The sequence below is a fragment of the Apus apus genome, chromosome 1, assembly GCF_020740795.1.
Source record: "Apus apus isolate bApuApu2 chromosome 1, bApuApu2.pri.cur, whole genome shotgun sequence".
In the NCBI taxonomy this organism is placed as follows: Eukaryota; Metazoa; Chordata; class Aves; order Apodiformes; family Apodidae; genus Apus; species Apus apus.
In genome coordinates, this window is record NC_067282.1 from 19,772,292 (window position 1) to 19,796,344 (window position 24,053).

The window sequence follows — 24,053 nt, forward strand, 5'->3', positions numbered from 1 at the left end:
CAGAGCCCATTACTCCACAAATTTATATTACTAAGAATCATAGGGTTTTCTACTGTAGTTGATACAAATAATAAAATACTAGTACAAAATGCATGGCATTTCAAAATATGGAAAAGATTAAACCAAAACAGTGATAAAAATAAACTCCTCAGTTACTCTTTAGAGAATTGCATTAGGAGGGACTACAGTGTTGCAAGACATACATTTTTTTAATAAGCAATACATTAAAATTACTGGTGGTGTTTTCTTACAGCCTTTGATGCCAGTTAAAGGACTGGATTTAGAACACCCACTTTAACCTTGAAACATCAAAAAAGCAGAGCCTAAATTTGCAAATTTATTTCAGTGCCTGATGTGGGTTCCTAAATACCATAATGAATCCAGGCCTACGTTTTTTACCTCCATTTAGGACACACAGTAATCAGCTTATCAAAGCTATTTTTTTCATAGTACCTTCAGACATTTTTCTTAACTTTGTTCCAGAGTACTTAATGAAGCTATTATCTTTCTACATAAGTGAGGAAAATCCACTGAATAACTAAAATGAGATCAGCAGCCCCAGATTATACACATTAATCATTTTAAGAAGCATTTCTCCATCTCTATTGCTTCTCCATACAGCATCTAATCATGCTCTAGAACTTCATAATATTTTGTAGGCTTCAGTCAGCAGAGCCCTATGTATCTAGAGAAAAATCAGAATATCAAACAGAAGGAAATACAATCTATGCAATTTTCTTAAATTATCAAAAGCCACAACTTCACGCACCTCCACAGTATCTGTACATCCGATAGTGGATGACACCCAGTAATAGCTTTTCAGATAATGCTGCTGCTTTACCAGCTCTCTATCAGTTTTGTCTCCTTTGTAACAGGGTTTCATACAGAAAACTGTTCAGCCTGGAGAAGACAAAGCCCAGGGGAGACCTTATAGCGGCCTTCCAGTGCCTGAAGGGCCTACAGGAAAGCTGGGGAGGGGCTTTTTACAAGGGCTTGTAGCAAGACGGCAAGGAGTAATGAATCAAGACTGGAAGAGGAGAGATTTAGGTTAGACATTAGGAAGAAATTCCTTAGTGTGAGGGTGGTGAGACACTGGAATAGATTGCCCAGGGAAGTTGTGGAAGCCCCATCCCTGGAAGTGTTCAAGGCCAGGATGGATGGGGCCCTGAGCAACCTACTCTAATGGGAGGTGTCCCTGCCCATGCAGGAGGGTTGGAACTAGATGATCCTAAAGGTCCCTTCCAACTCAAACGATTCTATGATTCTATGATGAAACACAATTAACAACTAATCATTCAGGTAACAGAAGGATCAGTGGCACTGAGGAAGAAAAATGAGCCATATGTAAGGCCAAGTGAGAGGAAGGGCAGAAAAGGGGAAGAAATGACACAGGGCATCCTTTTCTGGGAAAACACAAAGAAGAAGTGGAAGGGATTCCTGGGTTACGTGACAAGTCTAGTCACACAGCTTTAAGAGTTGCAAGTAAACGCCATTCCAAACACTAGCTCATACACAAGAGTTGCAGAATCATTCCTTACAGAATCACAGAATCTCTTAGGTTGGAAAAGACCTTTAAGATCATCTAGTCCAGCACTAGCCATGTTCCCAAGCACCACATGTAGATGACTTTTAAACACATCCAGGGATGGTGACTCAACCACCTCCCCAAGCAGCATGTTTCAATGTCTGACAACCCTTTCAGTGAAAAAATTATTCCTAATGTCTAGACTAAACCTCCCCTGATGTAGCTTGAAGCTGTGTTTCCATGTCCTGTCCTACATAAAGTAGACATCAAGTACAGCCTCCTACACCCCTACTGCATTTCACTTTTCTTTCCAGTTTACTGGTGGAACTTCTTACATAATTGCCTCTTACCCTGGTTCCAATGGTGTTACCCAATTTAACAAATTCTTGCTATTTGAATTGTTTGAGTTACTTTGGCTTATTTTGATGGAGCCAAGACACAAAGCGTGAGTAATCTGTACTATCTTCAGCATGGAGGGTGTGCTAGCCTGTAGCTTCAGCAAGGGGAAGACATAAAGACATCCTAACTGCTGCCAGTGAAGTCGATGGTAAAACCTGAACTAATTGGAGGCAGGGTGCTTTTGAAAATGCCATCAATGTTGTTTACATGTCTGCACATGTGACAGGGCAGACTGAGTGGTTATTTATTATGTTGTGTTCGTATTTACACATACACACTTATGGAAAGAGTTGATTAAGTACACTATTATATTTCATGTAAAATCTCTATTGAAATATGAGTATGACTTAAGTGCAAAGTTATCTAAGCCTATGTTAACTCCTCTTCAGTTAGCCTGCTTGTGCCTATCTTGAACAGAAGCAGCCACATTGCCAAAACAAAAATTGTAGCAATAAAGGATTTCACAGTCAGTGAAGACTGGATTAGCAGCTGATGGGTTGTGGAAACTAAAGCTGTAGGGTGACTTTACTCCCTCCTTCCCATCACAGACCAGTTTTAAGCACCTCAGTTCCCCAAGATTTATTCCCTAAGATAGATGCATTATAAACAGATTAACAGCAGCATGTGCTTAACAGAAACTACAATTGCAGCAAAGCCTATCTACAACATGATCAATGAAGCCTTTCTGGAAAAGTTAATTTTAATTAGCTAAAAAAGTGTGGGTTTTTTTTTAATATTTGGATTGCATATGCACGTTGATAGAAACAGAAATTAGTATGGGAAGTTAAGGGAATTGCACCCTTATTAATGTTAATTAACTGAATAATACCAAATATATATAATGAAGGGAAGAGTTCTAAAACTTAAAAACCTGGAAAAGAAGTTAGTACTTTAACTGCTGGTTTTATATATATTACATAAACTCCACAAAGCTCCAACTGGGAGCACAATCTTATTATTAACCACTGTACAAAAAAAAAAAAACAACAAAACAAACAAACCAAAACATAAAAGGCTGGCCCTGCCCCAAATGCATCTGTTCATAGTGGACTAAAGACATTGTGGAGAAAGGGCATACACCAAAACTTGAGAAACAAACTAACTTGGTGCAGCATCAAAAGGGTCTGCTATAAACTGAGATATTTGCTTCAAAAGTATCTAAAGCCCTAATTTTGCACATAGGTTTGAAAACTGACACGTGACTACCATTAAAAATAGCTAGGTATGATATCAGTATTCAAGTTGAAACACAGGTAAAATACCAAAATCTCTGAGATCTGTAACTTTTTTATAATTGACTGATACTGGAATAAAAAACTTCTACTGGGGATTCTGAAATATCATTACATAGTCTAATGGAAACTCAGTTTATCTGAGACCTACACAAAAAGCATAAGCTGCATGGAACCAAATTAGTATAAATCACTATATAACTGACATGACAGGATATTTGTCATTTATCCTCTTGGTGGAACAAAGCAATAGTATCCAAGAGTGTCAATATTGAAGTATAGAGTTTTAAATTGTTGGCAGCATGGATAATGATTGCTGCAAGACATCTGCTTTTAGCAGAACAGGTTGAGCAATTCAAAAGTCCAAGTCAAGTATGTGTCAGGTCAAGTCTGTTTGCCTCTCCCAGTTCTGAAGCCTGATTTATTCAGTCCTGCTTCTGTCCAATGCACAGTCCCCAGCTTGAATACTGGCCCTTAATCTAGGGCTCAATCTAGGACAATCCATACATTCCAGCTCTTGCTCCTGACTGTTCTGCAGTTTCATCTCTAGTCCAATTTCAGTGCTTGATGCCAACAAAGCTGACATCAGACTAGGTCTTTACAAGAGACCTTCACGTTTTACTGGATTATAGAAGAGCTTGCTGCATAGATAATTTGTGCAGTGTCTAAACCTCAGAGATTTCCAAATGTACAAAATTTGAATTACATGTGCCTTCTTAACTGATCTAGAAGAAAAAAGAGTAATATCCAAACCCCTGAATTTTCTATCCTGTGGTCACCTTGCAATAGAAATACGTAACCTCCATGAATTTTCAGAAAATTACCCAGAAAGCCAGTGGAACAAACCCTGAAACAACAGTCAGCCGTTGCTCACAATGACTTTCTAACACAAAGCAAAGTCTGCCTTAACACATAGAGAAAAGCAGAGTCTGTTTGTTACAGAGTTGCACATGAGTGGGGATTCTGCAGATTACAAGGCTGAGGGTGGAGGCAGTTGTCTTCATGCAGGCCCATTGACAGCAAATAAGAACACTTCTAACTACAACTCAACATCCAAATAAGCATTTATCTTATAACATTTGTTTAGACCCTGTTCACACAAGGAACTTGCTTTGCTTTTTAGCTGTTACTGAGATTACACATGCCTTGCAGTAATGCAATACGTTAAATTCAAAGTTAGGCAAGTGCAGGAAAACTTTCACTTTCTTTTCCAAAAATGCTATAGTGAATGTAGACGGTACATGTAAATTGAAAGTTAGATTATGAATCTATTACTCACAGGAGTGATTAATTTTTTTCAAGTATTTCTCATTAATTTCACAGAGAAAATTAATAGGTAAATGCAACAAAACCAGACACCTATGTATTATTTGAACTTCATAAGTTAATTTCACCTTTAAAAGTAGCGATTTTGTACAAACACTGTACAAGTTTCAGACTCTTCAACTTACTGACCATTAGGGTTTGAGCAAGAACATGCCAATCTAACAGAAAATTCTTACAGGAGTTATTTTTTTTTTACCTGTTCTTATTCTCAGTCTTCATTGTCTCTTTCTCTTTTATATCTTCCCAATAGAAACATGAAGCAGACGTTTGATTTATTAAATAGCCAATTCTTTTTTAATCTTCTTTGCTTGGTGGCTCACCTCATCATCTCTTCAGTGGACACTAGAAAGCCCAAGCATGTGAAACAACTCAGTGTTCACTCCATCCCTGTACTCCCAAAGAGTGTCTGACGATCTGCTACTTCTCCAGTTTTATTTTAAAGTTACGTGCTTAATTGTTCACAGAAGTTCATTCTCTAGTCATCAGGAATTAATAGGATATGTCTCAGAAAGCAAGGAGGACTTGTTAAGTTTCTTTAACTAAATTCAGGCTATGTTCTTGTGCAATTGATTTATATTTGTCTTCTGGAGAAGGAGTGGGATTCTGGAAACTGCTCTTTCTGCTTTGTCTTTTTTCTGGAGGCAGGCACAGTTGGAAGGGTATTTGTGAGGGCCAAAGTCAGACTTGTCTTTTCACTCACACCTGCTAGAAGACGCTTCTTAACAGTAGCTCAGGAGCTCTGGAAGAGACATAAGAAAAGGAGTGGGTTGTTAATACAAAACAGAATTGAAATGAAGGGTATGGAAAAGTCATTTCCTCTGAGGGAATAGTTGCAGTTACTAGTATTAAGTGAGTCATGATACTAATTATAAACTGCCTTGTGCATTACAGCACTTGTAAGCACATAGAGAACTGAAAGAGAGCAGTGAGGTTTCCTGCTTCTCTGCCAGTACAGTACCATATGATCAGCACAATAACAAACACATGTAGCTTTAAGTATACTGAATAAATAAGCAAGTTTTCAGTTCTTCCTTTGCATTGGTATCTGCTTAAAAAGAAATTTAAGAAAAAAAAAAAGCTCTAGGATATGTATTAGAGCCTTGACATAACATTATGTCATCAAATAAAATAACAGGCTGGGCAGAACACTTATGGAGAAGGATTTTTCCCTTCTATTCAAATGGCTGGCAGCTAGGGGAAGATATTAACTGGCTTGTAATGACTTTCCATAAGGAAGATTGAAAGTCTTCTCAGTTAATCCCCACTCCCAGCTATATACGTCAACACCTACCCTATGCACATACATTCAGGAGCTACTTCCTTCAAGCTGACACACAGCATTTTTATAGCATCAGAACAGTGTATAGGTGAGCAACGCATGTACAGTCAAGCAGGAGAAAATGTTTCATTCAATATACATGTTAAGTTACTACCCAAGGAAGATATATTTGAGAGAGCTGGGAGGGCAACAGTGGTATTCTGTTACCGTTCTGCATCTGTGCCAGTGCAAATCTTTCCCTGAGCCTCTGACAGTTTTGGCAAGTCTCTTCATAATTTGCAGTTGTGTATGTCCCTCTTCAAAGTGTAACACAGAGAATTTCTTTCGTGACCCAGAAAGGGAAATAACTATAGCTAAACTGTAAAATGTGAATTAGTTTACCATGGAAGTATGATACTAAAATACAAATGGTATGAAAGAAAGGAGAGTAGAATTTGTGGCTTGAATTTTATTTTTTTTAATATTTAGGATTTTACGTGCTCTGTTGGTAAATTAAATATAAAAGTATATAGACTGAAGATTAATTCTGAATGCATGTTTACCTTGAAAAGCATCACAGATAACGTAACTTAGTATAATGTGCTACTAAATGGCTTCAATATAATTTTTTCTTTACAGATGCTGAGATGTATACCTAGCCTGTAATCCAAATAAAAGTTCCACATGTAAGTCATACTTAAATAATACAGACCTAAACAAAAAGCCCAGCAAAACCATCCTCATTTGCCCAGCTATGACTGATTCCACAGACTTAAGTAAAACCATTTCAGCCCTGCTGTGTAATGGGTTGCAGTTGTGAGGGGAATATTTTGGCTCCTCGCACTCCCTGTTGCAGCCACAGTGGGAAGACCAAGCCAGCTTATACTGTTTCCCCTAAAACACCGTTAGTAAAATGACACATGAAAAATATTTAAAGTTATTTGAGCAGCTTTAATTCTCTTGGGGAAGGAAAAAGAAAAAATAGTTTTATAATAGAAAGCTAATTATTAGTTTAAGAGGCAGCATCTCCATAATTAGAGAGTGACACACTTTCTCAAACTGCATTCCATTTCTAGGCTGGGCCTTTCAAAGATTGTCCTTTGTTATGTTGCTGTGGGGCAGCTTTTTAACTCATTGCAATTTTGTGCATGATTTCGCACATAGGGCTGTACATGACTTGCATGTTGAGAAGAGTCTAGCTAAATCCATTATCTTAGTAAGTCAGTAATTGCTGTATTTCTCCCAGGACACTGAAAAGCCCCTTGTTTCCTGACATCTTACTTGCTCTTGATACTGACACACCCTAGGAAAATAAAAATATCTTCTAGGAATTTTGGCAATGACGCCTTGTCCAGAAAATGAGTAGGTCTAAAGTAGCCAAAAGCAGCCTAATTATTAATTCAATAAATATTTTGCTTAGCAGAAGAGCAAGCTGTTTCACAGCATGAAGTGAGATCTCTACACTGGCAAATCATTCTGATAGTCCTCGAAGGAGCTTGGTGATGCCCATTCGCTACCAGATCGCATTACAATCCTAGAAAGATTTTGACACAGTCATCTATCTCTATGTTGTCTCCCATGATAAGAAAGACAGCCAACTTGGCTGTCAGATACAGACAGACCCTGGCACACTAACTTCCTGACCTTACATTTCTTCAGCACCCAAGGTTACCTTATAACTTTATACATTGAGCTGCAACATCTGAGAACATTCTGTCATTTAATTCATTATTATAGACATAACAGTAAATCTTCTGGGAAAAACAGTTACAGCCATTGCCTACACCAGTTGTCCTGTGGGATGTATTAGTTTTTAAAAGGAAGCAGCTGGTGCTGGAGGATTTTATGTCTATCTTTAATTGAATTTTGGTGGAGCAGGTTTAGTAGTCAACATGTTAAAACAGTCTTCAGTTTTGTGGATGCCTGTGATTAGTTGTAAGGATGAAGCCACAGGCATGGGTGCTAGTTCATAGCTATGCAAATACTTAATTTTGCAAGCAATTCAGGCTCAAAACCATTGATCACAAAACCTTACTTCTGAGCTGACCAAAAGGGCAGCATGACTGGGTCCCTAGTGGGATGTGCACAGCCAAAGGTACCCCACCCATCTCTTGCAGTCATGGGTAACTGTGGCTGTAGCTGCCATTTCTCTTCAAGGTCTGAGGACACACCATGGCCCAATGTAAACAATCTAAAATTTTTAGATTTTTGAAGTGTAAAATTCAGCAGTTAGGAAGGAAGGAATCAGTTGGAAGGGATCCCGTGGGAAGCTTCCATGGAGGGCAAAGGAGCTAGTGAGTGCTAGGAGTTTTTCAAGAAGGCTCGCCTAGATATGCAAAATGAGTTCATCCCGTCTAGTGGCAAGAGAGGTAGGCTGAGCAAGAGAGCCCCTTGGATTAACTGTGAGCTTCTGGGTCTGCTCAGAACCAAAAGGGAAACGTAAGACAGGTGGAAAAGTGGAACATTACGTGTTGGAAATTACAAGGGCATTGCCTGCGTATGCAGAGATGCAGTTAGGAAAGCAAAAGCTCAGCTTGAGCTGCAATTGGCCAAAGATGTCAAAAACTTCAAGAAAGGGTTCTTCAGATGTGTTAACCACAGGCAGAAACAGAGGAGTAACACTGGCCCACTATTAAACAGGAGAGGTGAATTAATCATCAATAATGCTGAAAAGGCAGAGATCCTCAACAACTTCTTCATATCTGTCTTTACCAGTGCTGTTGGGTCCCAGGCTACAAGAACAAAAGTCCTTCACAGTCAGTGAAGGAAGAGTTGGTGTGTCAACTATTGCAGGATCTTGACCCATAGAAATCAATGGGCCTGGATGCCATCCACCCTAGGGTGTTGAGAGAGCTGCTGATGTCATTGCAAAGCTGTTCTCCATAATCTTTGAGAAGTTGTGGAGATCAGGAGACATCCCTGAAGACTGGAGGAAAGCTAATGTCACTCCCATTTATAAGAAGGGTTCAAAGGAGGGCCCAGGTAATTACAGACCCATCAACAAGGGCATCACCAGAAGATATAAAGAAGTCATCATCCCACTCTACTCAGCATTTGTCAGACCACACCTGGAGTATTGTGTTCAGTTTTGGTCCCTGCTCTACACAAAGGACCTGGACAGGCTGGAGAGGGTCCAGAGAAGGGCCACAGGGATGATCAGAGGACTGGAGAACCTGCCATAAGAGGAGAGGCTGAGAAAACTGGGTTTGTTCAGCCTTGAGAAAAGAAGGCTTAGGGGAGACTTCATGACTGTGTTCCAGTACTTTGGTGGCTACCAAGATGGAGACTCCCTATTTACAGGGAGTCACATGGAAAAGACATGGGGTCATGGGCACATGTTGGTCCTGGGGAGATTCCGTTTGGACACAAGAGGTAAGTCTGAATGAGCCTAGACCTCCTCCACCATGGTTATAACAAGGACCAGTGTGCAAAATGGACGGGCAGCCCTTTATGCTGCTACACAGTCAACTTGAACACTGTACATTTATGTGAACTCCAGCACTCTCACTGTTGCACATTATGTACATAGTACCCTGTGTGTATATGCAGAACAAGATACAGAATCTCGTACAGAAATGAACCCAGATGATTACTAATACATATAACTGTACAGTAAATTACTCTCTAGTCTTTTCTTCCTATAAGATTTAAGACAGCCTGAAATAGCTTGCATTCCAGAGGAAGCACCTAAACCTAAAAAGTGTTATCCAAGTATGAAAAATTTGGGAAGACACCTCTTAAGTACAAATAGTTCCTGTCAATGCACGAGTATACTTGCTGGGTTCAAAATGCATTTCTTTCAAAGATTACATTAAATTCAAGGCTATCACACAAGTGCAGGTACCACACAAATGTTCAGAGTTGCTTGTCAGAGACAAATATTCTGCAGAAATTTGAGATGAACCTGATACATTTTGATATAAAAATGCCAGTAAGCTAGAAATGCTAGAAATAAAGCAGATATGTCCATAATGTGTTTGCTGTCTAGACAGTTTTGGTGCAGGAAATTCATCCAAAATGAGTAGTCTAGGTCATCAGCAGGTATCAAGCAATGCCATAAGCTAAGTATATGGCTCTGCATTTAAACTGTTATGCACTACATGAGCTTTCCTGCTTTATCATATAGTTGTAAAAGTGAACTGAATGCTTTCAAAATACCAACACTTTAATACTATTTATACTATTGATAGTGCTAATACTATGAATACTGTAACACTAGTGTTATTAATATTAATATTATTAATATTATCATTAATAAAAATGCTGCACTCCTGTTAATTTTATATAGAGGACGGAGTGATAGTAGCTGTACAAAAGTGATTATTTTTCTAGAGTGTGATTATTTTGATGCCTTTGGCATAGTAGGTATTGTTCCCTTTTGGTGAAACATGGCAAATGTATGTACAAGGATAAAAAATATTTAGCAGATGAAAAACTGAGCGAATTTTGCTTTTTTTGGACCAGGTATTGTTTATGCCTATCCCTTCCAAGGCCATTCCAGCAATAGAAAGAGCAGCAGTTATCCCTCTTAGATCCCATGGAGTAGTAAAACCACTGACCAGCAACTCTATAATGCCATAGGTTCCTAGAACAGCAGAAAGTTTGATAAACTGGAAAATTCCAAGCTAAACCTGAGCTGATGACTATATCCCACTTGGGGAGTGAGAGGGGCAAAATCCACCTAAGACTCTGTCAAGCTAATCACAAATCTGGGAAAGTATTTAATCTTGACTGCATGAACCAAGTGCCCAAACGGGTATTTGAGAGATTGCAATGACAACAGATGTACCCGTGTGTCTTCATTTCCAGCCTGTCTGCTGTAAATAATCTCCAGTGCCTCCAATTAAATCTAAAAATCCTACAACACACAGTCAGAAATCCTATCATACACCAAAAGGATGAAGGGAAGGATACATTCTTCCTGATCCCTGCAGGGACCAACAGAAACTCAGAAGCATGGGGTTTGGAACCTCCTCCAAAACTGACCTCTCAGATGCCAAATATATGCCTGTATATTCTTATATTAATCACTGTCTTTAAATGTATTCCTTTTGACTTCTCTGTCTGCTCAAAGGAAAAATCCTGAAGCAGGATGATTTGTCTCAGAGACTAATTATTTTATTTTATTTTTTCCCAAAAATGAGTACAATACTTGTTCTCAAGAATAAGGCTAAGATAATTGGAACCAAAAATAGGTCTTGTGCCAACTTCATCTGTTTCTTTCACAAAGGGCACAATTCTCAACAAGTAAAGCGTGTGTAACACAAGATGTGCAATACTTCACTTACAGAAAAGGTGACTCAAGAAGCATGACTACATACAACAATATGAAAGCTCTAGAAATTATTTGTAATGGTATGACTAATTAACAGTTTGATCCTGTGGTATTCAAATGCTCTTACAGTAATCATCTGGGACTGTGTGGTTGAACTATGCATAAAGAATCCTTTCATCAAATTCTCATGAAGTAAACTTAAGATACCCAATGAAAATGTCTCAAAGTGATTTCTCAACAATACAGGGCAGCTGCAGAAAAAGGCTTAAAAAGTCCAAAACTGAGGGAAAGAGCTGTGTTGTTAAAACCTCACTGCTGTTCTGCAGAAACTTGGAGATTTTAAGACCCCTCCCCTGAAAATGAAAGCAGCGAGTGCCACATGAAGGGACCAGCAGGAAAACCATTTGTGTGTAGCATTAGTTCTGAACCACTGAATGGGTTTTCCAGTGAAACAGGAAACTGAGGCTGTCCATAATACGGGAACCTAAAGAGCTCTGCAGTCACAGACATATGAACAATGGAGCTATTAAGCTGAGAAAAAAATAGCAGGAATATGGGTAATGACTGCACAATATGATGCCATTTAGAGATACTCAGCTTAATTGATAAGCTCTGCTTGCCCTAAAGCAGGGTAAATTAATTATGACCTGAATACTGGGCTAAATGCAGCTATATAATTTCTACTAGCTGAGCTAGTCTGGACCATCCACTGTGGCAACACAGTTCCATGCAGACTTGCTTATACAAGAGTTCATGAATTATCTAACAGTGGGATGCCAGTCTCATGAGTCCCTGATGAGAAACCAAGTGAAGGACAGGATAGGAACTGAACCCTTGTACCTAAATTATTAACATTTCAGAATAATTATGCCAGCAGCCATTTTTCTTAAGGGCTGGAAGGCTGGTCAAGTGTTCTGAAAATGTGATTCCCTGCGGGGGAGTGAGGACTTTGACAGATTTCCTTCTCCTTGTTTTTATTTTACTAAATTTTGTTTTGGATTGTTAAAATGATACCTTTTAGATACAAAAGCATCTCTTGAGCACCTTTCTTCAAGAGTAACCTGGAAAATTCACAACTTTATTATTGCTTTGCCATCTGACTAGTGACTGAAAACCAAGGAAAACCAAGTATCCTTCATGGTTGCATAAAGGCACTTTACAGTGCTGTACACAGAAGACTGTTATAGCAGATACATGAAGTACCACTTAAGATGAAACAGTAAATTAACTTATTTTAAAGATGAACTAACTTTATGGTAAATGAAGGTAGTTATGCCCTAAATTCTGAATACCTAATCTTGATATCTGAATTCTTTATCTGTTTTGCCTCCTACCTTGTAAGCTATTTACAGGCAGTTCAGGCTTATGTACACTGAATCAGAATACAATTTGTGTTATTTGTTTTAGATAATCACAAATAATTCTTTGTCTATGGTCAAATGTCTAAAGCAGAAAAAAATATACTTAGGAAAAATTCGTAGCTATTAAATAAATCAAACTCCAAATAACTATCATAAGTAATACATGTATATGGAAAGTTACCCTTTGACACCAACTTAAAAAAAATTATTTTTATTTTACCTTCAGGTGAAGGGTTTAACTATATTCAGATCTTCCTACTGATCTTACTTCAAGACTTAACTCAACAGCAGATGGATTCAGATCTTTAGAAAAAATGTCTTCAATGAGTAAAATGAATAGGTGTTTGGTTTAAGCATAACTGTCCTTGAACTCTGTGTAACCAATATGATGGCTGGTCTCACTGCCTTCTCTGACTTAGCATCTTCCTCTTTGATCACCTTGCAGCACAGATGGCCAGCAAGGAAGCCTGTTAGCCTGCTGCTAGGAGCAGTTGTGTTCTTAGTTGGACTTCTGGTCTTCTAAGGACAGTTCAGGGTCTTTTTCATTATTATACTTACGAATGCAGTGAAGGTTGGAAAGCATTTCTTACCACAGTAATTTAAAATTCCTGAGAAGCAAAGCTGTTTCAAGTGCTGAATTATTTTTTTTTCTCTCATTAAATAAGTATTTATTATTAAATCGAGGTTTCCCCCTTTTGCTTACAGATATTTGGGTTTAAGCAAGATTGATAGCCACAAAACACTGGTCTGTAGCAGATTTACATAAACATGATTTTTTTTTTTTATTTATTGTGTGAATGTGTTTTGCAGTATCTCCTACTTAAATGTTTGAGGTAGATTGAAATTCTCAGACCAACAACTCAGAAATCTGCGTTTGACTAACAAATGCCTGATGAGGAAATTTCAAGTGTACACTTACAGAATATTCCCAATACTTTCATGAAGGGGTAGACACTAGCAGCTCTCAAAGGAGCATTCAAGAAACCAAGCCTTTTCCTGATACATTTCCTTTCCTCAATTAGTATTGCAAAGAACCTTTGAATTACTGGAAAGTTTATGATGAGATTATCTTGATAACATCATTAACCTACAAAGTCATTCTCTCCTTCAGGAGGTATGAGATATGCAGACAGCCCAGGTTTGAGGGATCTCCAAGTGAGGCGACTGTGTGTTGCTGACATAACTTCATCCTGACAGAACTGAGCTCTGATTCATCACATCAGGGGCATTCACAGCAGGCTGTGTGCAATGTACCACTTCACGGAATGAGGCATTTCCTACTCTGCAACAGCTTCCAAATTATTCCCGGGCACAATTTAAGATATGACTTTTTACTTAGCTTTATGCACAACCTGTAACACAGGTAATGTAATAGAGGCAAGTAGCATTCCCATTTATTTTTAGCATTCAATATGGGGACTAAGATTACATGGCTAGTATAAAAAAATGTGCAGAAACTGAAAATCCATAACTGAGGTGAAGTTAACTCACTCTAGTTGGAAGAAACTAGATTATTTCTGTCCAAGAATTCTGGAACACAGAATTGCAGTGTTAGTAGGAAATATGTTTAATAAAGCAGAGTTTAGTACTACATGACTGGGAAAAAGTTATGTGGGCAACTACAGATCCTTTGTGCAACACAATAGTGTGCAAGGCTTTAGAAAGGAATGACTAATTAAATACATGAAAGCAAATAAATACAACAAACTATGTAAAGTCAACCTAATATATTCCATTAGAAATATTTTCCAGAGAAAGGAAATGACATAGTTCTCATGTCCTGAAGTTCAGAAGCAATGACCACACTGAAAATTATCAGTTAAGCAGGAACAAATGGAAATTAATACAATAATGGTAGACATAGAACCAGCTCTGTGGCAAATGATAATAAGAAGCTACTGAGAGTTCCCCAAACACATCACTTGAAACTACAGGGATAGCCAAGGGAATCAACAGCCTGTCCTCTAAACAGAGACTAAAAGAAACTGGCCCTTTTAGCCAAAGGGGAGTTAAAGAAAAGATAGCAAAGCAAAGGTGAGATTATCCTTTGTAAATAAATCTATTAGATAAATGAGCACAGGTAAAGAAGTCCTGTTTAACCTATTAGATCCCATGGGCACAAAAATACATAGTGTTAAATTATCCCAGAAATAACTGAGCCTAGAGTGGGGAAAAATTAATCAGAAAAGCAATGAGGTTCTCAGGCAGCCCTTCAAAAGAAGATATGAGCACAGAAAAGTGTCAGTGTTGGAGACGGATCAGCTTTCTTCTCATAGGCTCTCAGCCTATGAAGTCAGAGCACTGCTCTCTTCCAGGAGATCCCTTTCAACCCCACAGAGCTCCTCTATGCACAGCCAAGCCCTGGGAATCACTTGGAACATCTAACCTGGCAGTGTCTAAAATTTTTGTACCTGGAAAAAGGCAACTGGAAAGGGGTGAGGAGAAGATCTCAGCTCTGGAATTCACATCTACCCTCTTAGCTGAGAGCAACTGAGTTCACTAGCCCGTGAGGCATGTTACCAGGTCACTGTATTCACTCCTAATTTCTCCAACAGGACTGAATAGAATTAAATTATCTCGGATTTATGGTTTGGGAATATTTGTGTCGTCAACATAGTGTCAACAAAGCTGTATTTTACAAAAATGTCACTCACGCATCTCAGATTAGCTAAATGTATGGGTCTAAACCAAAAATAAATTGATACATTATGTCAAAAGTTGTTTTAGTGTAGTCTCCTAAAAGATAAGTTTACTCTGTTGTTGTCAGCCAGCAGGGAATTCCAGTGCTGCTGTTGACAATTTTTTTCTGTTTGCTTGCACCCAGGTCTACCACAAGAATGCCAGTTTAAAGGCAAAAAAATGAAACCTTACACTTTGCCTTGCACCCAGACACACGACAGGACTGCCTGATTTAGGGCAGGAAGCAAAATATTTTGTAATAGATGTTTGTTTGGTATAGTTGCATAATAGCATCAAATCTAGAATAAAGGTATTCAATCTGCAACTACTAAAAGGAATTAAGTAATCAGCAACCAGCTTGCAAATACGTTTGCTACCTGAATGAACAGACCAGATCTGAGAGGAGACGAGATACTACTTCAGACCAGACTGGTCCTAACCTATGGAAAAGTGTATATAAACTCCAGCAATACCAAGTGGCATTTGGGGAAAAAAGAAGCCCTCTTTAATCCCAGCTTCCCTCTTTGAAGAGCTCTGGCCATCTCAGCCTGAGACACTAAGCCATCAAAGACTGTGGCCATCAGGACCTGTTAGCAGGAGGTGGAGTTGCCATTACACTAAAGTAGCTGAAAAATCGTCCATTTTTAATACTTCATTACCCAACTAGAGCTCTCTAAGATATTTTTGGAAGAGGATAGTAATGAGGAAAGGCAGGAAGGACATAAAGGCAACTACCGCTTCCTTCCTTCCATTAGTGCAAGCTCTTACAGACATATGGCTACATTATGTGATGTGGTTTCAGACATCATCATCCTCACTTGATTCAGATCAGCATGTAGCAAGTCTCTGAACTTTTGTGGGAGAAAATACCAAGAGGTTCAAATGAAAAAATAACATGGGAACATTAGAGACTGTCATTAGCAGCCAACCACAAAGGAAGGTCAGCTTCACAGTGCTGGAGAAGGGCATGGATGAAGGTGACAAAGGCTTTGAAAGTAGGACAGACAGCTCATGCTTGATGCTTAGGAAAAAAGAAGAATCAATAAAAGCATAGCAAAGGGCAGCCTTTCTGCAGTGGCAAGTCACGAAAACAATTTGCACAACAGCGTCAGGTTCAGTATCAGCAGAGCAAGACTGTAACTACAAAAGCACAGAAAAAGATGCTGTAACATTTAGGATCCAGGACAGACCAAAAATTCACTTTAGGAAACAAGGTAAAGTCAGAGGCAGCCAGATGGGAGAGCAGAATTGTTAAGAAGAGTCCCCATCCTGCCCATAAGCGATCACTTATATTAACAGAAATCTAAATTAGCCTTTAGACCAGCTGGACACTGTCTTTCCATCTTGAAAATACATATAGTGCTTAGACTGTGTCTACACTACCACAGTCCTCTGGCCCCAAAGCAGGACTGGGTCCCCAGTCTCAGTGGTGCATCCTGACTCGCACAGCTCAAGATCAGAACCAGGCTGGATCTGGGCCACAGACACAGTGCATACCCCTGCTCCTCCCCGTGGGACATCCCTGTGGTCTTGGCAGGTTTGCAGGAGTTTGGAGGGAACAGTAGGGTTCTTGTTAGGTCAAAAGACCTGAAATAATGATGGTTGGGTTGTGTAAAAATGGTACTTTTATAGCATGCAGACTTAAGTTACATGCCTCCGTAACTCATGTCACGGAGAGACGCAGATCCCTAAGCAAGAAGTAGGAAGTAACTTGCAGGCTGTCTTCTTTCTCCAGAACAGTCCCACATAGGAGCCAGACAAACCTTCTTGCAAAGTACAGGGAGCTGTTTCAGAAACAATTAAAAGTGAGCTGAGCTCTGATGAGTGCTGTTCATCTACCTGGGAAAGGGTGTTATTCAGACCAATAGACAAACACTTCTGAAGTGTTTGTTGGAAGGCCAAATTTTATTTTCAGTTACTAATATTAATTTTTTTTTAATACTTTTTTTTTTTTTCTTCTCCTCCGTTCTTCCAAGCCTAGTTTTTTATAAAAGTGGCAGGAAGATGCTGTTAAGATCACTACATACTTGTATGGCTATGGATGGAGTTTGACAGACATGCCATTTGTCAGCTAAAATTGATGACAAGTGGTATGGCATTTGCTGTCTATGACTAGTATGCTTTTAAGCAGGGAATTTATCTATATTAATTATCTCTAAAGTTGGACATACTATGCTGAAAATTCTCATCGAGGAAAGCCAAATGTTGCAGAAGCAAGAAGATTAACACTGACATTTGGCTCAACAAGCCAAGACAGTGAGGAGAAAATATTTTAACAGCTGAGAATAGTTTACTCCTTTGCTGATGCTGCAAACCAGTGTGAAAGCACTGAAATGCAGCCTATTTGTTTAGCAGGTGTCATCCACAACAGCAGCCGCTGTTGAAAATTATTCTTAGAAGAACTCTGACAAGATCTGGTGTGTCTATCATTTGACATCTCTTTTTCTTCTACGGCTTCACAACATACATAATAATCAATACTACTTTCTGAACAGGTATTTCTCTCCTTCCCCCCTTCCCCCCCTCCACCCCCCCGAGGTTAAAAAGGTGGCCTAACACTGAAAGAACTGAATATGGCCATTTCAGCATATGAAACAGAAATAATATTATTCAAAAGCAGCTGTATTAAGCAACAGGGGTACTATACAGCTGCATTCCTGAGTGTTTGCAAAGTGTTTTGAACTATTTGATTAAACACCACCTTATTAGTGAAAATTATGATTAATGAGAAGTTTATAACAACAAAGATCTCTCTTGGAGAAGCACATTTCAGATTGGGGTTGCTAAATAATTAGTAAAGGGTATTTGCAAGATTTTTATATTGTATATTTTAGGTTGATCAAATACACTTTTTTCTATTATTTCTGGTTTTTATAAAACTTCAAGAGCTTATTGTTACTCCTCTTAATCAAAGTAGTATTTTACAACATGATGAGAGAGATACCAGAGATCAAGCTGAAAGGCCAAGCAGGAGCCCTGGGATCAATACACTCAACTCAGAGCAATTTTGTTACTCCATTATGTTCCATAAAGCAAACTAGTGCCTTTTCCATCCAGCTATAGCACCAATCCATTAGAGCAAGAGAAGACATGGTCCTTCTCATTTATTATTTATAAGAAAGGGCACGTGCAACTTGTCTGACATCATCCTTGTCACATGAGAAACTGAAATAAATCAGGTTTTGTGGCATCATAGAAGAGATGAAAATGCTCTTTCAGGTCTAGCAATCAATTTTTCTGCAGTGGGAGAGTGCAAGAGTGCTCTCAAACATATGCAACCAAATAATTTATTGTACATAATTGCATATGTCCCAAAGTGATGAGCTTTCCACACCACTACTGCTGCTTGGGGAAAGTCCCCATGTGCATGCATATAGATCATACAAACATCAGACAACCAATATGATTTAAGAAGATGTGCTTAGCATTGACAAGTAACCAAAAGAAACCAGAAAGCACTTTAAGTTCTTTAACTCTAAATGTAATTTGCTGTGGTGGATCAACACTGTTAGGCTGAGATACAGCATGGCACACGACTGCTGGGGTAACATGAGTCTATGCCCACAGCCAAGTGTTTGTAGTGCCAGTCCAATATGAACGTGAAAGTAATTAGGTGAAAATTACTTGTTAGTGCCCAGGAAGAGACTCCACATCACTCTACACTGCAAAAATCACCCTCCAGTGCACAGCCTACTCCATCTCTTGTCCATGGACTGCTCTAGCCAGAGAGCCTGGCTCAGCACATGCTCTCTCTGGAGAGAGCTAAGGACCTGAGCAGATATTTCTTCCCTAGCTCTCTTCTTTAGCAGCACAGATATGGCCAGGCCCTCCAAATTCACTCCTGGGGTGTAGGAGAAACCTGAGATGCTGCCGACATGCGAGATAACGGCAGAGCAGGGACACTGCTGTTACAAAAAAAAAAACTTCATGAGAGTTGTTCAGAAGTGGTAATTCACATAGGAATTGGCCTGGGAAAGAGTGAAGGAACAATATGGAGGGAGACATACGAGCGGAAAGGAAGAGGTTTATAAAGGGGAAGTTTATGGGGAAAGCACAAGTGGCATAAGCAAGGATTGAGAGCACAGTACTGCAATTCCCTTTCTGTCCCAACAGGTTTCCAGACATCTCCTGATATTTGAAATGTATTACATAGTGTGAATTGTTTTATAGAATAGGATTAGGTAACAGCTGGTGCCTGCTTGTAAAGCACACAAGACCACTCTGAAGCTACTATCATGTTCTCCAGGATCTCAGTTTACATTAATTAAAACCTAACAGTAAGATCCACCACATACCATATATAAATAACAAAAAGACAGCCAGGTAAATCAGCCTGTCCTAAAACAAGGCTGGTCCTTCTGCTTCACTGAAGCTTTAACTAAAACTGGTAATTTAAATACTAGCATCATTATTTTCTTCTTCATGAGAGACCAGAGCCTCAAACTCTGACCTTTACTATTTTCCACCAGCTGTCTTATCTCAAATAGGTGATGATTGGGATATGCAACCAGCTGTATCATTCTCCTGTAAGAAAAAAGAAGCTAAACCTTACTACCAAGAGGAGCCTGGGGCACATTCATGCCTTCCTGAGAGGTCCCCAGAGGAGATCAAAACACCTGCCCTATCGTGTCCCGAGTGTAATCATCACATATGAGAAATGCTGCCTTATTTTGGTTTGTCCTCAGTAGAGCCAATTTCTACAGGTAAGTTTAGGGAAGGCAACTAAGCCTCATCTATTTCTAGTCTGACCTTCACGGCCACACATTTTTTTGTGCATAAAGGCACATAGGTCTTCACAGGCAGTGTGAAACCTTCCCTCCTCACACAGCTCTGGTGTACCTCCAAATACTTGCTGAAAATTCCAAACAATGACCATCTTCTAATGAGCTGGTCAAAAATAAGATGAAAAATGCTAATGAACTAGACCACCCCATTTAAAATTTAGCTCAAGACTGCTAAAATGCAAATAAATCCATTAAATACACACATAAAACAAATCTGAATGACATACAGAGAAAACCTACTGTACCAAATTCATGTATGACTTGTTATATTGCTTAGCTAAGGCAGAAATAATTACTGAATAATTGTGTGTATAACAAAAATATTGCTGAACAAATGACCAGGTATTTCTAAAAAGATTAAATCTTAAAAAAAAATCCAAATACTTCAAGATCTGACATGCAGTTTTTCAATTCTATGTGTTATTCCTAGGATTCATACAAACTGGGCAGCTAGACACTCTTTAAACTCTTCAAGAAAATGTTGGTTTTGTTATTAAAGCCTACACTTTAATATATATTTTAACATAAAAACTCATCCAGTATTTTAGAAACTGTACTTTTGAGAACAGGGTCCAAGCACCCCAAACATTATGAAGCACAATGAGCACTGGCTAATTATAGTTATGTGGTATATCCGTTTTGCCAGAAATGCCCCTGTATTTCCATTGACTTTACAAGGATCCTCAAACAAGTATGATCCTAACTTAGGAATTTTAGATCCTCCATGTTATGTCTTCATGAATCTGGGCCTGTTGCCCTGCAGGCCATAAAAATAGTGTCTGAGAAACAGGAAAACAATTAAGAAAGAAGGACGGTGAAAGAAAAGGTTTTTGACTTGGTCCCAAAAATTCACCCCACTGTAATTCTGCTGAAAACAATGCAAGTACACAGGAGCTGAACTTTTCCCACTGTCTTCACACAACAGTAAGCAGCCTACAAAATCATTGTATCTAATTAAATTATGTCATGGTCCTGCACATTTTCAGTATGGGAACAGAAATTACCCAAGCGGGATTTAATTTTTGTATTATTTTTGTATTCTTGTAACACTCACATGCCAGTGCAAATTATTACTTCCTCAATCTTTGGAAATCCTGTTTCCAGCCAGAGATGCTGTTTGGTGTTGGGAGGGTGATGATCCTTACACAAGAGAGGAAGGGAAATGAACGAACACTGACAATACCACAGCCCCAGCTTTCACATTCACTGCTGGAGCACTCCCTAGGTAACAGTATTTTGTTATAAGCTCTCTAAGAGCTAAACTGGGCCACTTACAATGCAGTTTCTGGTAGCAAGCAGTAAATTACTGTGCAAATAAACAGCTGACAGAGCTGTAATACCTCTGTGAATATGAGGTGAAGGCAACTCCAAAAGCAGTAATAGCAAAACTTCCCTGTGGGTTTCTGTGTGTAAGGGAGAATCTGCCTTATGTACCCACTGTGGTGATCAGCATGAAGGGGACAGAAAGGTGTAGCTACTTGCAGGCAGCAGCATGAGGAGCTGCAGTACTGCCAAGTCCCAAAAGAGATGCACAAAAGATGACTCCTCCTTGCATCATCTACTCATCCTCTTCAACATAACAGCACAGGCTGCTGCTCACAACTACCCCGCTGTTACCTTCCCTGCTGCAGGAGTGAGATCTCCTAGTGGTTTCTGCAGCAGCTGAGCAAGTACCACAGAAGCCATCAAATAGGTGATATTCTTTGGTTTAGAGCAAATCACCATGGTCTTATGCAGTACTTAGCCAGAGAAAGCAAATTGCATATTCTCATAAAATAACAAAGAAAACAGTCATTACTTACTTTTTTTTTTTTTTACTCTGCTGATACACGTTTTAGCCACAATATTTTTTTTTTGCCTGGTTACCAAAAAATTTGCTGAGAAACAGTGCTTTAGCTCTGCATTTTTGCTTGGTTTTAAAGCTGTATTAGGTCATTAGGGCATATGCAGAACAAAAAGCATCAAATCCTTTGCCAAAGAACAAGACATTGGATTCCATAGGAATGAATGTTTACATTTAAAAATACATATATCTACTTCAGCTAGAAACAGACCAAAGATAGGAAAATGTTCATTCCTTTGAGTAATAAATCACACTTGGCACTCTCTTTGGGAGAGCTATGTTAAGAACCAGTCTCCAAATATTAACACACAAAGCTATTGGAATTTCATGAGCTTTCTACAACTGCATACATAAGAAAAAATTAAGAATGGAGCATTTGGCATGAAGCAAGCTTGTGTAACAAATCATTCTAGTACTTCTTTTAATCGAGGCAGTCACTGTAGCGTGAAAAAATGTGCTGTGTATCCAGGGCTTGAAGGCAGCACCGAAACTGAGCAAGAGGCCTTTGCACTAGGAGGGTGGTACTGCAGCAATCTGCTAGCACATCTATCTATACAGCGGAGCCCAGACCAGCCATCGGGGAGGGGGAATAACCTCATATGCAAAGTCCTATGCTTCACCCACCTTGCCAGCGCACTGCAGCTCGTCAAGCACCCAAAACGCCTGTAGAGACACAGACAATACAGCTGTTTGCCTAAATACAGTATGAAACGTGTCACAGTCAATGCTTTGTCCATCTGCAAGTGCTAAAAGCATCAGGATACCCATAAAGCCTCCCCCACGAGCAACTGCAGCGCCCACGGCTCGTACTTACAGCGTCGGCCAGGACAAAGATCGGTATTTTAACTATTTCTTCATAAACTGCTTCCACATGCTTGTCTGCTCATTTTGCCATTTCTTCCGTTGGTTGCTTGTGTTTGCCAGCATCTGGTCCGCAAAAATTATGCTTTTCCCCCCTTCTGCAAAATCAGCAGGCTGCGGAGGGCTGCGTGACCGCTGCTGCAGCCCGGAGAACCCAACCAGCCCAACGCAGCAGAGGCTTTAGCTCCCCCTTCCCAGCCCGGGGGTTTTGCTCTTTGTTTGTGGTGTTTTTTTAAAGAGATACGGTCCTGCCTAACCTCAGGATACAGATCTACAAACTACAGGCACGGGGTAGTTGTTACATAGTGGAGGATACCGAGACAGAGGACCAAAATAACACCATCTGAAGAGATTTTATTCGAGACATAACTTGTATTTGAAGTAAATATCTCCTGTAACAGATCAAATTTTGGCATTTGTTCCTCAAATTTACTTCCTGACATTTTGCTGCATTGTTTCTTCACTTTTTGCATTTCTTTCAGCTTATACAATAGAAACAACAGATTTTTCTGTTTATTTGGTGCTTGAACTATCCTGCCGTGGCAAAGAATTTTTGCATTGTAAAATGTTCATTATTTGAAGAAGTCTCCTCTGAAAACTGGTGTCTGTATAGCAGCTTTGGTAAATACCTCTACTGCTTCTGCCTCTCATTTACCACCAGTATGCTATGCTTGTGCTCTTTAGAACTCTCTTAATTTCTCAGGTGCTGATTACATCAAGACTCAGAAGTCAATGTGCTGCCAGTAGTATCCTGAGATTATTTTCTCTTTTCCAGATTGGCACGGATAGTTGTTGGCACCTACTCAATTTAAAACTTAGCTTCATATGTACTTCACATTCATGTCATCAGCCACCCGTAAAGCAGACGTCCAAAGAATCGGGGGTCTTGGATGCAACCTTGAACAGAAATAAAGACTGAACCATTTCTAATATTTTTCATTCTCTTACCTTAGTCACCCATGTTAACCTGTCAGGATGTCCTCCAAGGAAAACAAAGAAACCTTTCATTTGGGAGCTCTTCTAATCCTGGCAGTCTTGCTGCTTTGTATTCCATGTGTCAGTGAGGAGTGCTGTTCATCCTCAGCAGCCCACTGCCACAAACATGTCTTTCCAACCTTTGTCAGTATTCATTTAAAATGCTATATGAATACAGCACTTCACAAGAGCTTCAAAACTGGCCAAAAGGATGAGTTTAGGGATTGCTAGGGAGCTCGGAGCTCTCTTTTCCCTCTGCAGTCCTTGGCTGCATAGAAGAACAAGGAGTGTTATTGCACAGAACTCCTCCATAGAGAACTCCTGGACTTTACTACGACTCTGCTGCTTTTGGTTTAAAAAAAAACAATTTTCCTGCCAAAGAACTGAGGCTGACTTCTCTCATGTTGAAGTTTAAAGTAACACTGCAATACTAAGATCCATCTGTAGCATTGTAGAAAAGGATACATTAATCTTCCAAGGAAAATCAGCCTGTTCCTTAATGTTTCATGTTTAAAGCATGTCCAATAGTAAGTGA

The 24,053-nt window shown here is 39.3% G+C and overlaps 1 protein-coding gene across 2 annotated transcripts in view; it reads right to left on the minus strand.

Annotated features, from left to right (window-relative positions):
• The window catches only part of SACS (sacsin molecular chaperone), a 60,966-nt gene extending 38,264 nt beyond the window's left edge, over nt 1–22,702 (minus strand). Inside the window, exons 1-3 of one of the 2 annotated variants that reach the window (XM_051608554.1) lie at nt 22,497–22,702; nt 22,307–22,345; nt 4,679–5,221 (exon numbers count right to left, since the gene is read on the minus strand). In XM_051608554.1, coding sequence (XP_051464514.1) covers nt 4,679–4,701 — 23 coding nt within the window. In that variant the 5' untranslated portion in view covers nt 4,702–5,221; nt 22,307–22,345; nt 22,497–22,702. The remainder of the gene's footprint in view (nt 1–4,678; nt 5,222–22,306; nt 22,346–22,496) is intronic. The other variant, XM_051608555.1, reaches the window with a different exon arrangement.
• Between the last annotated feature and the right edge of the window lie 1,351 nt (nt 22,703–24,053).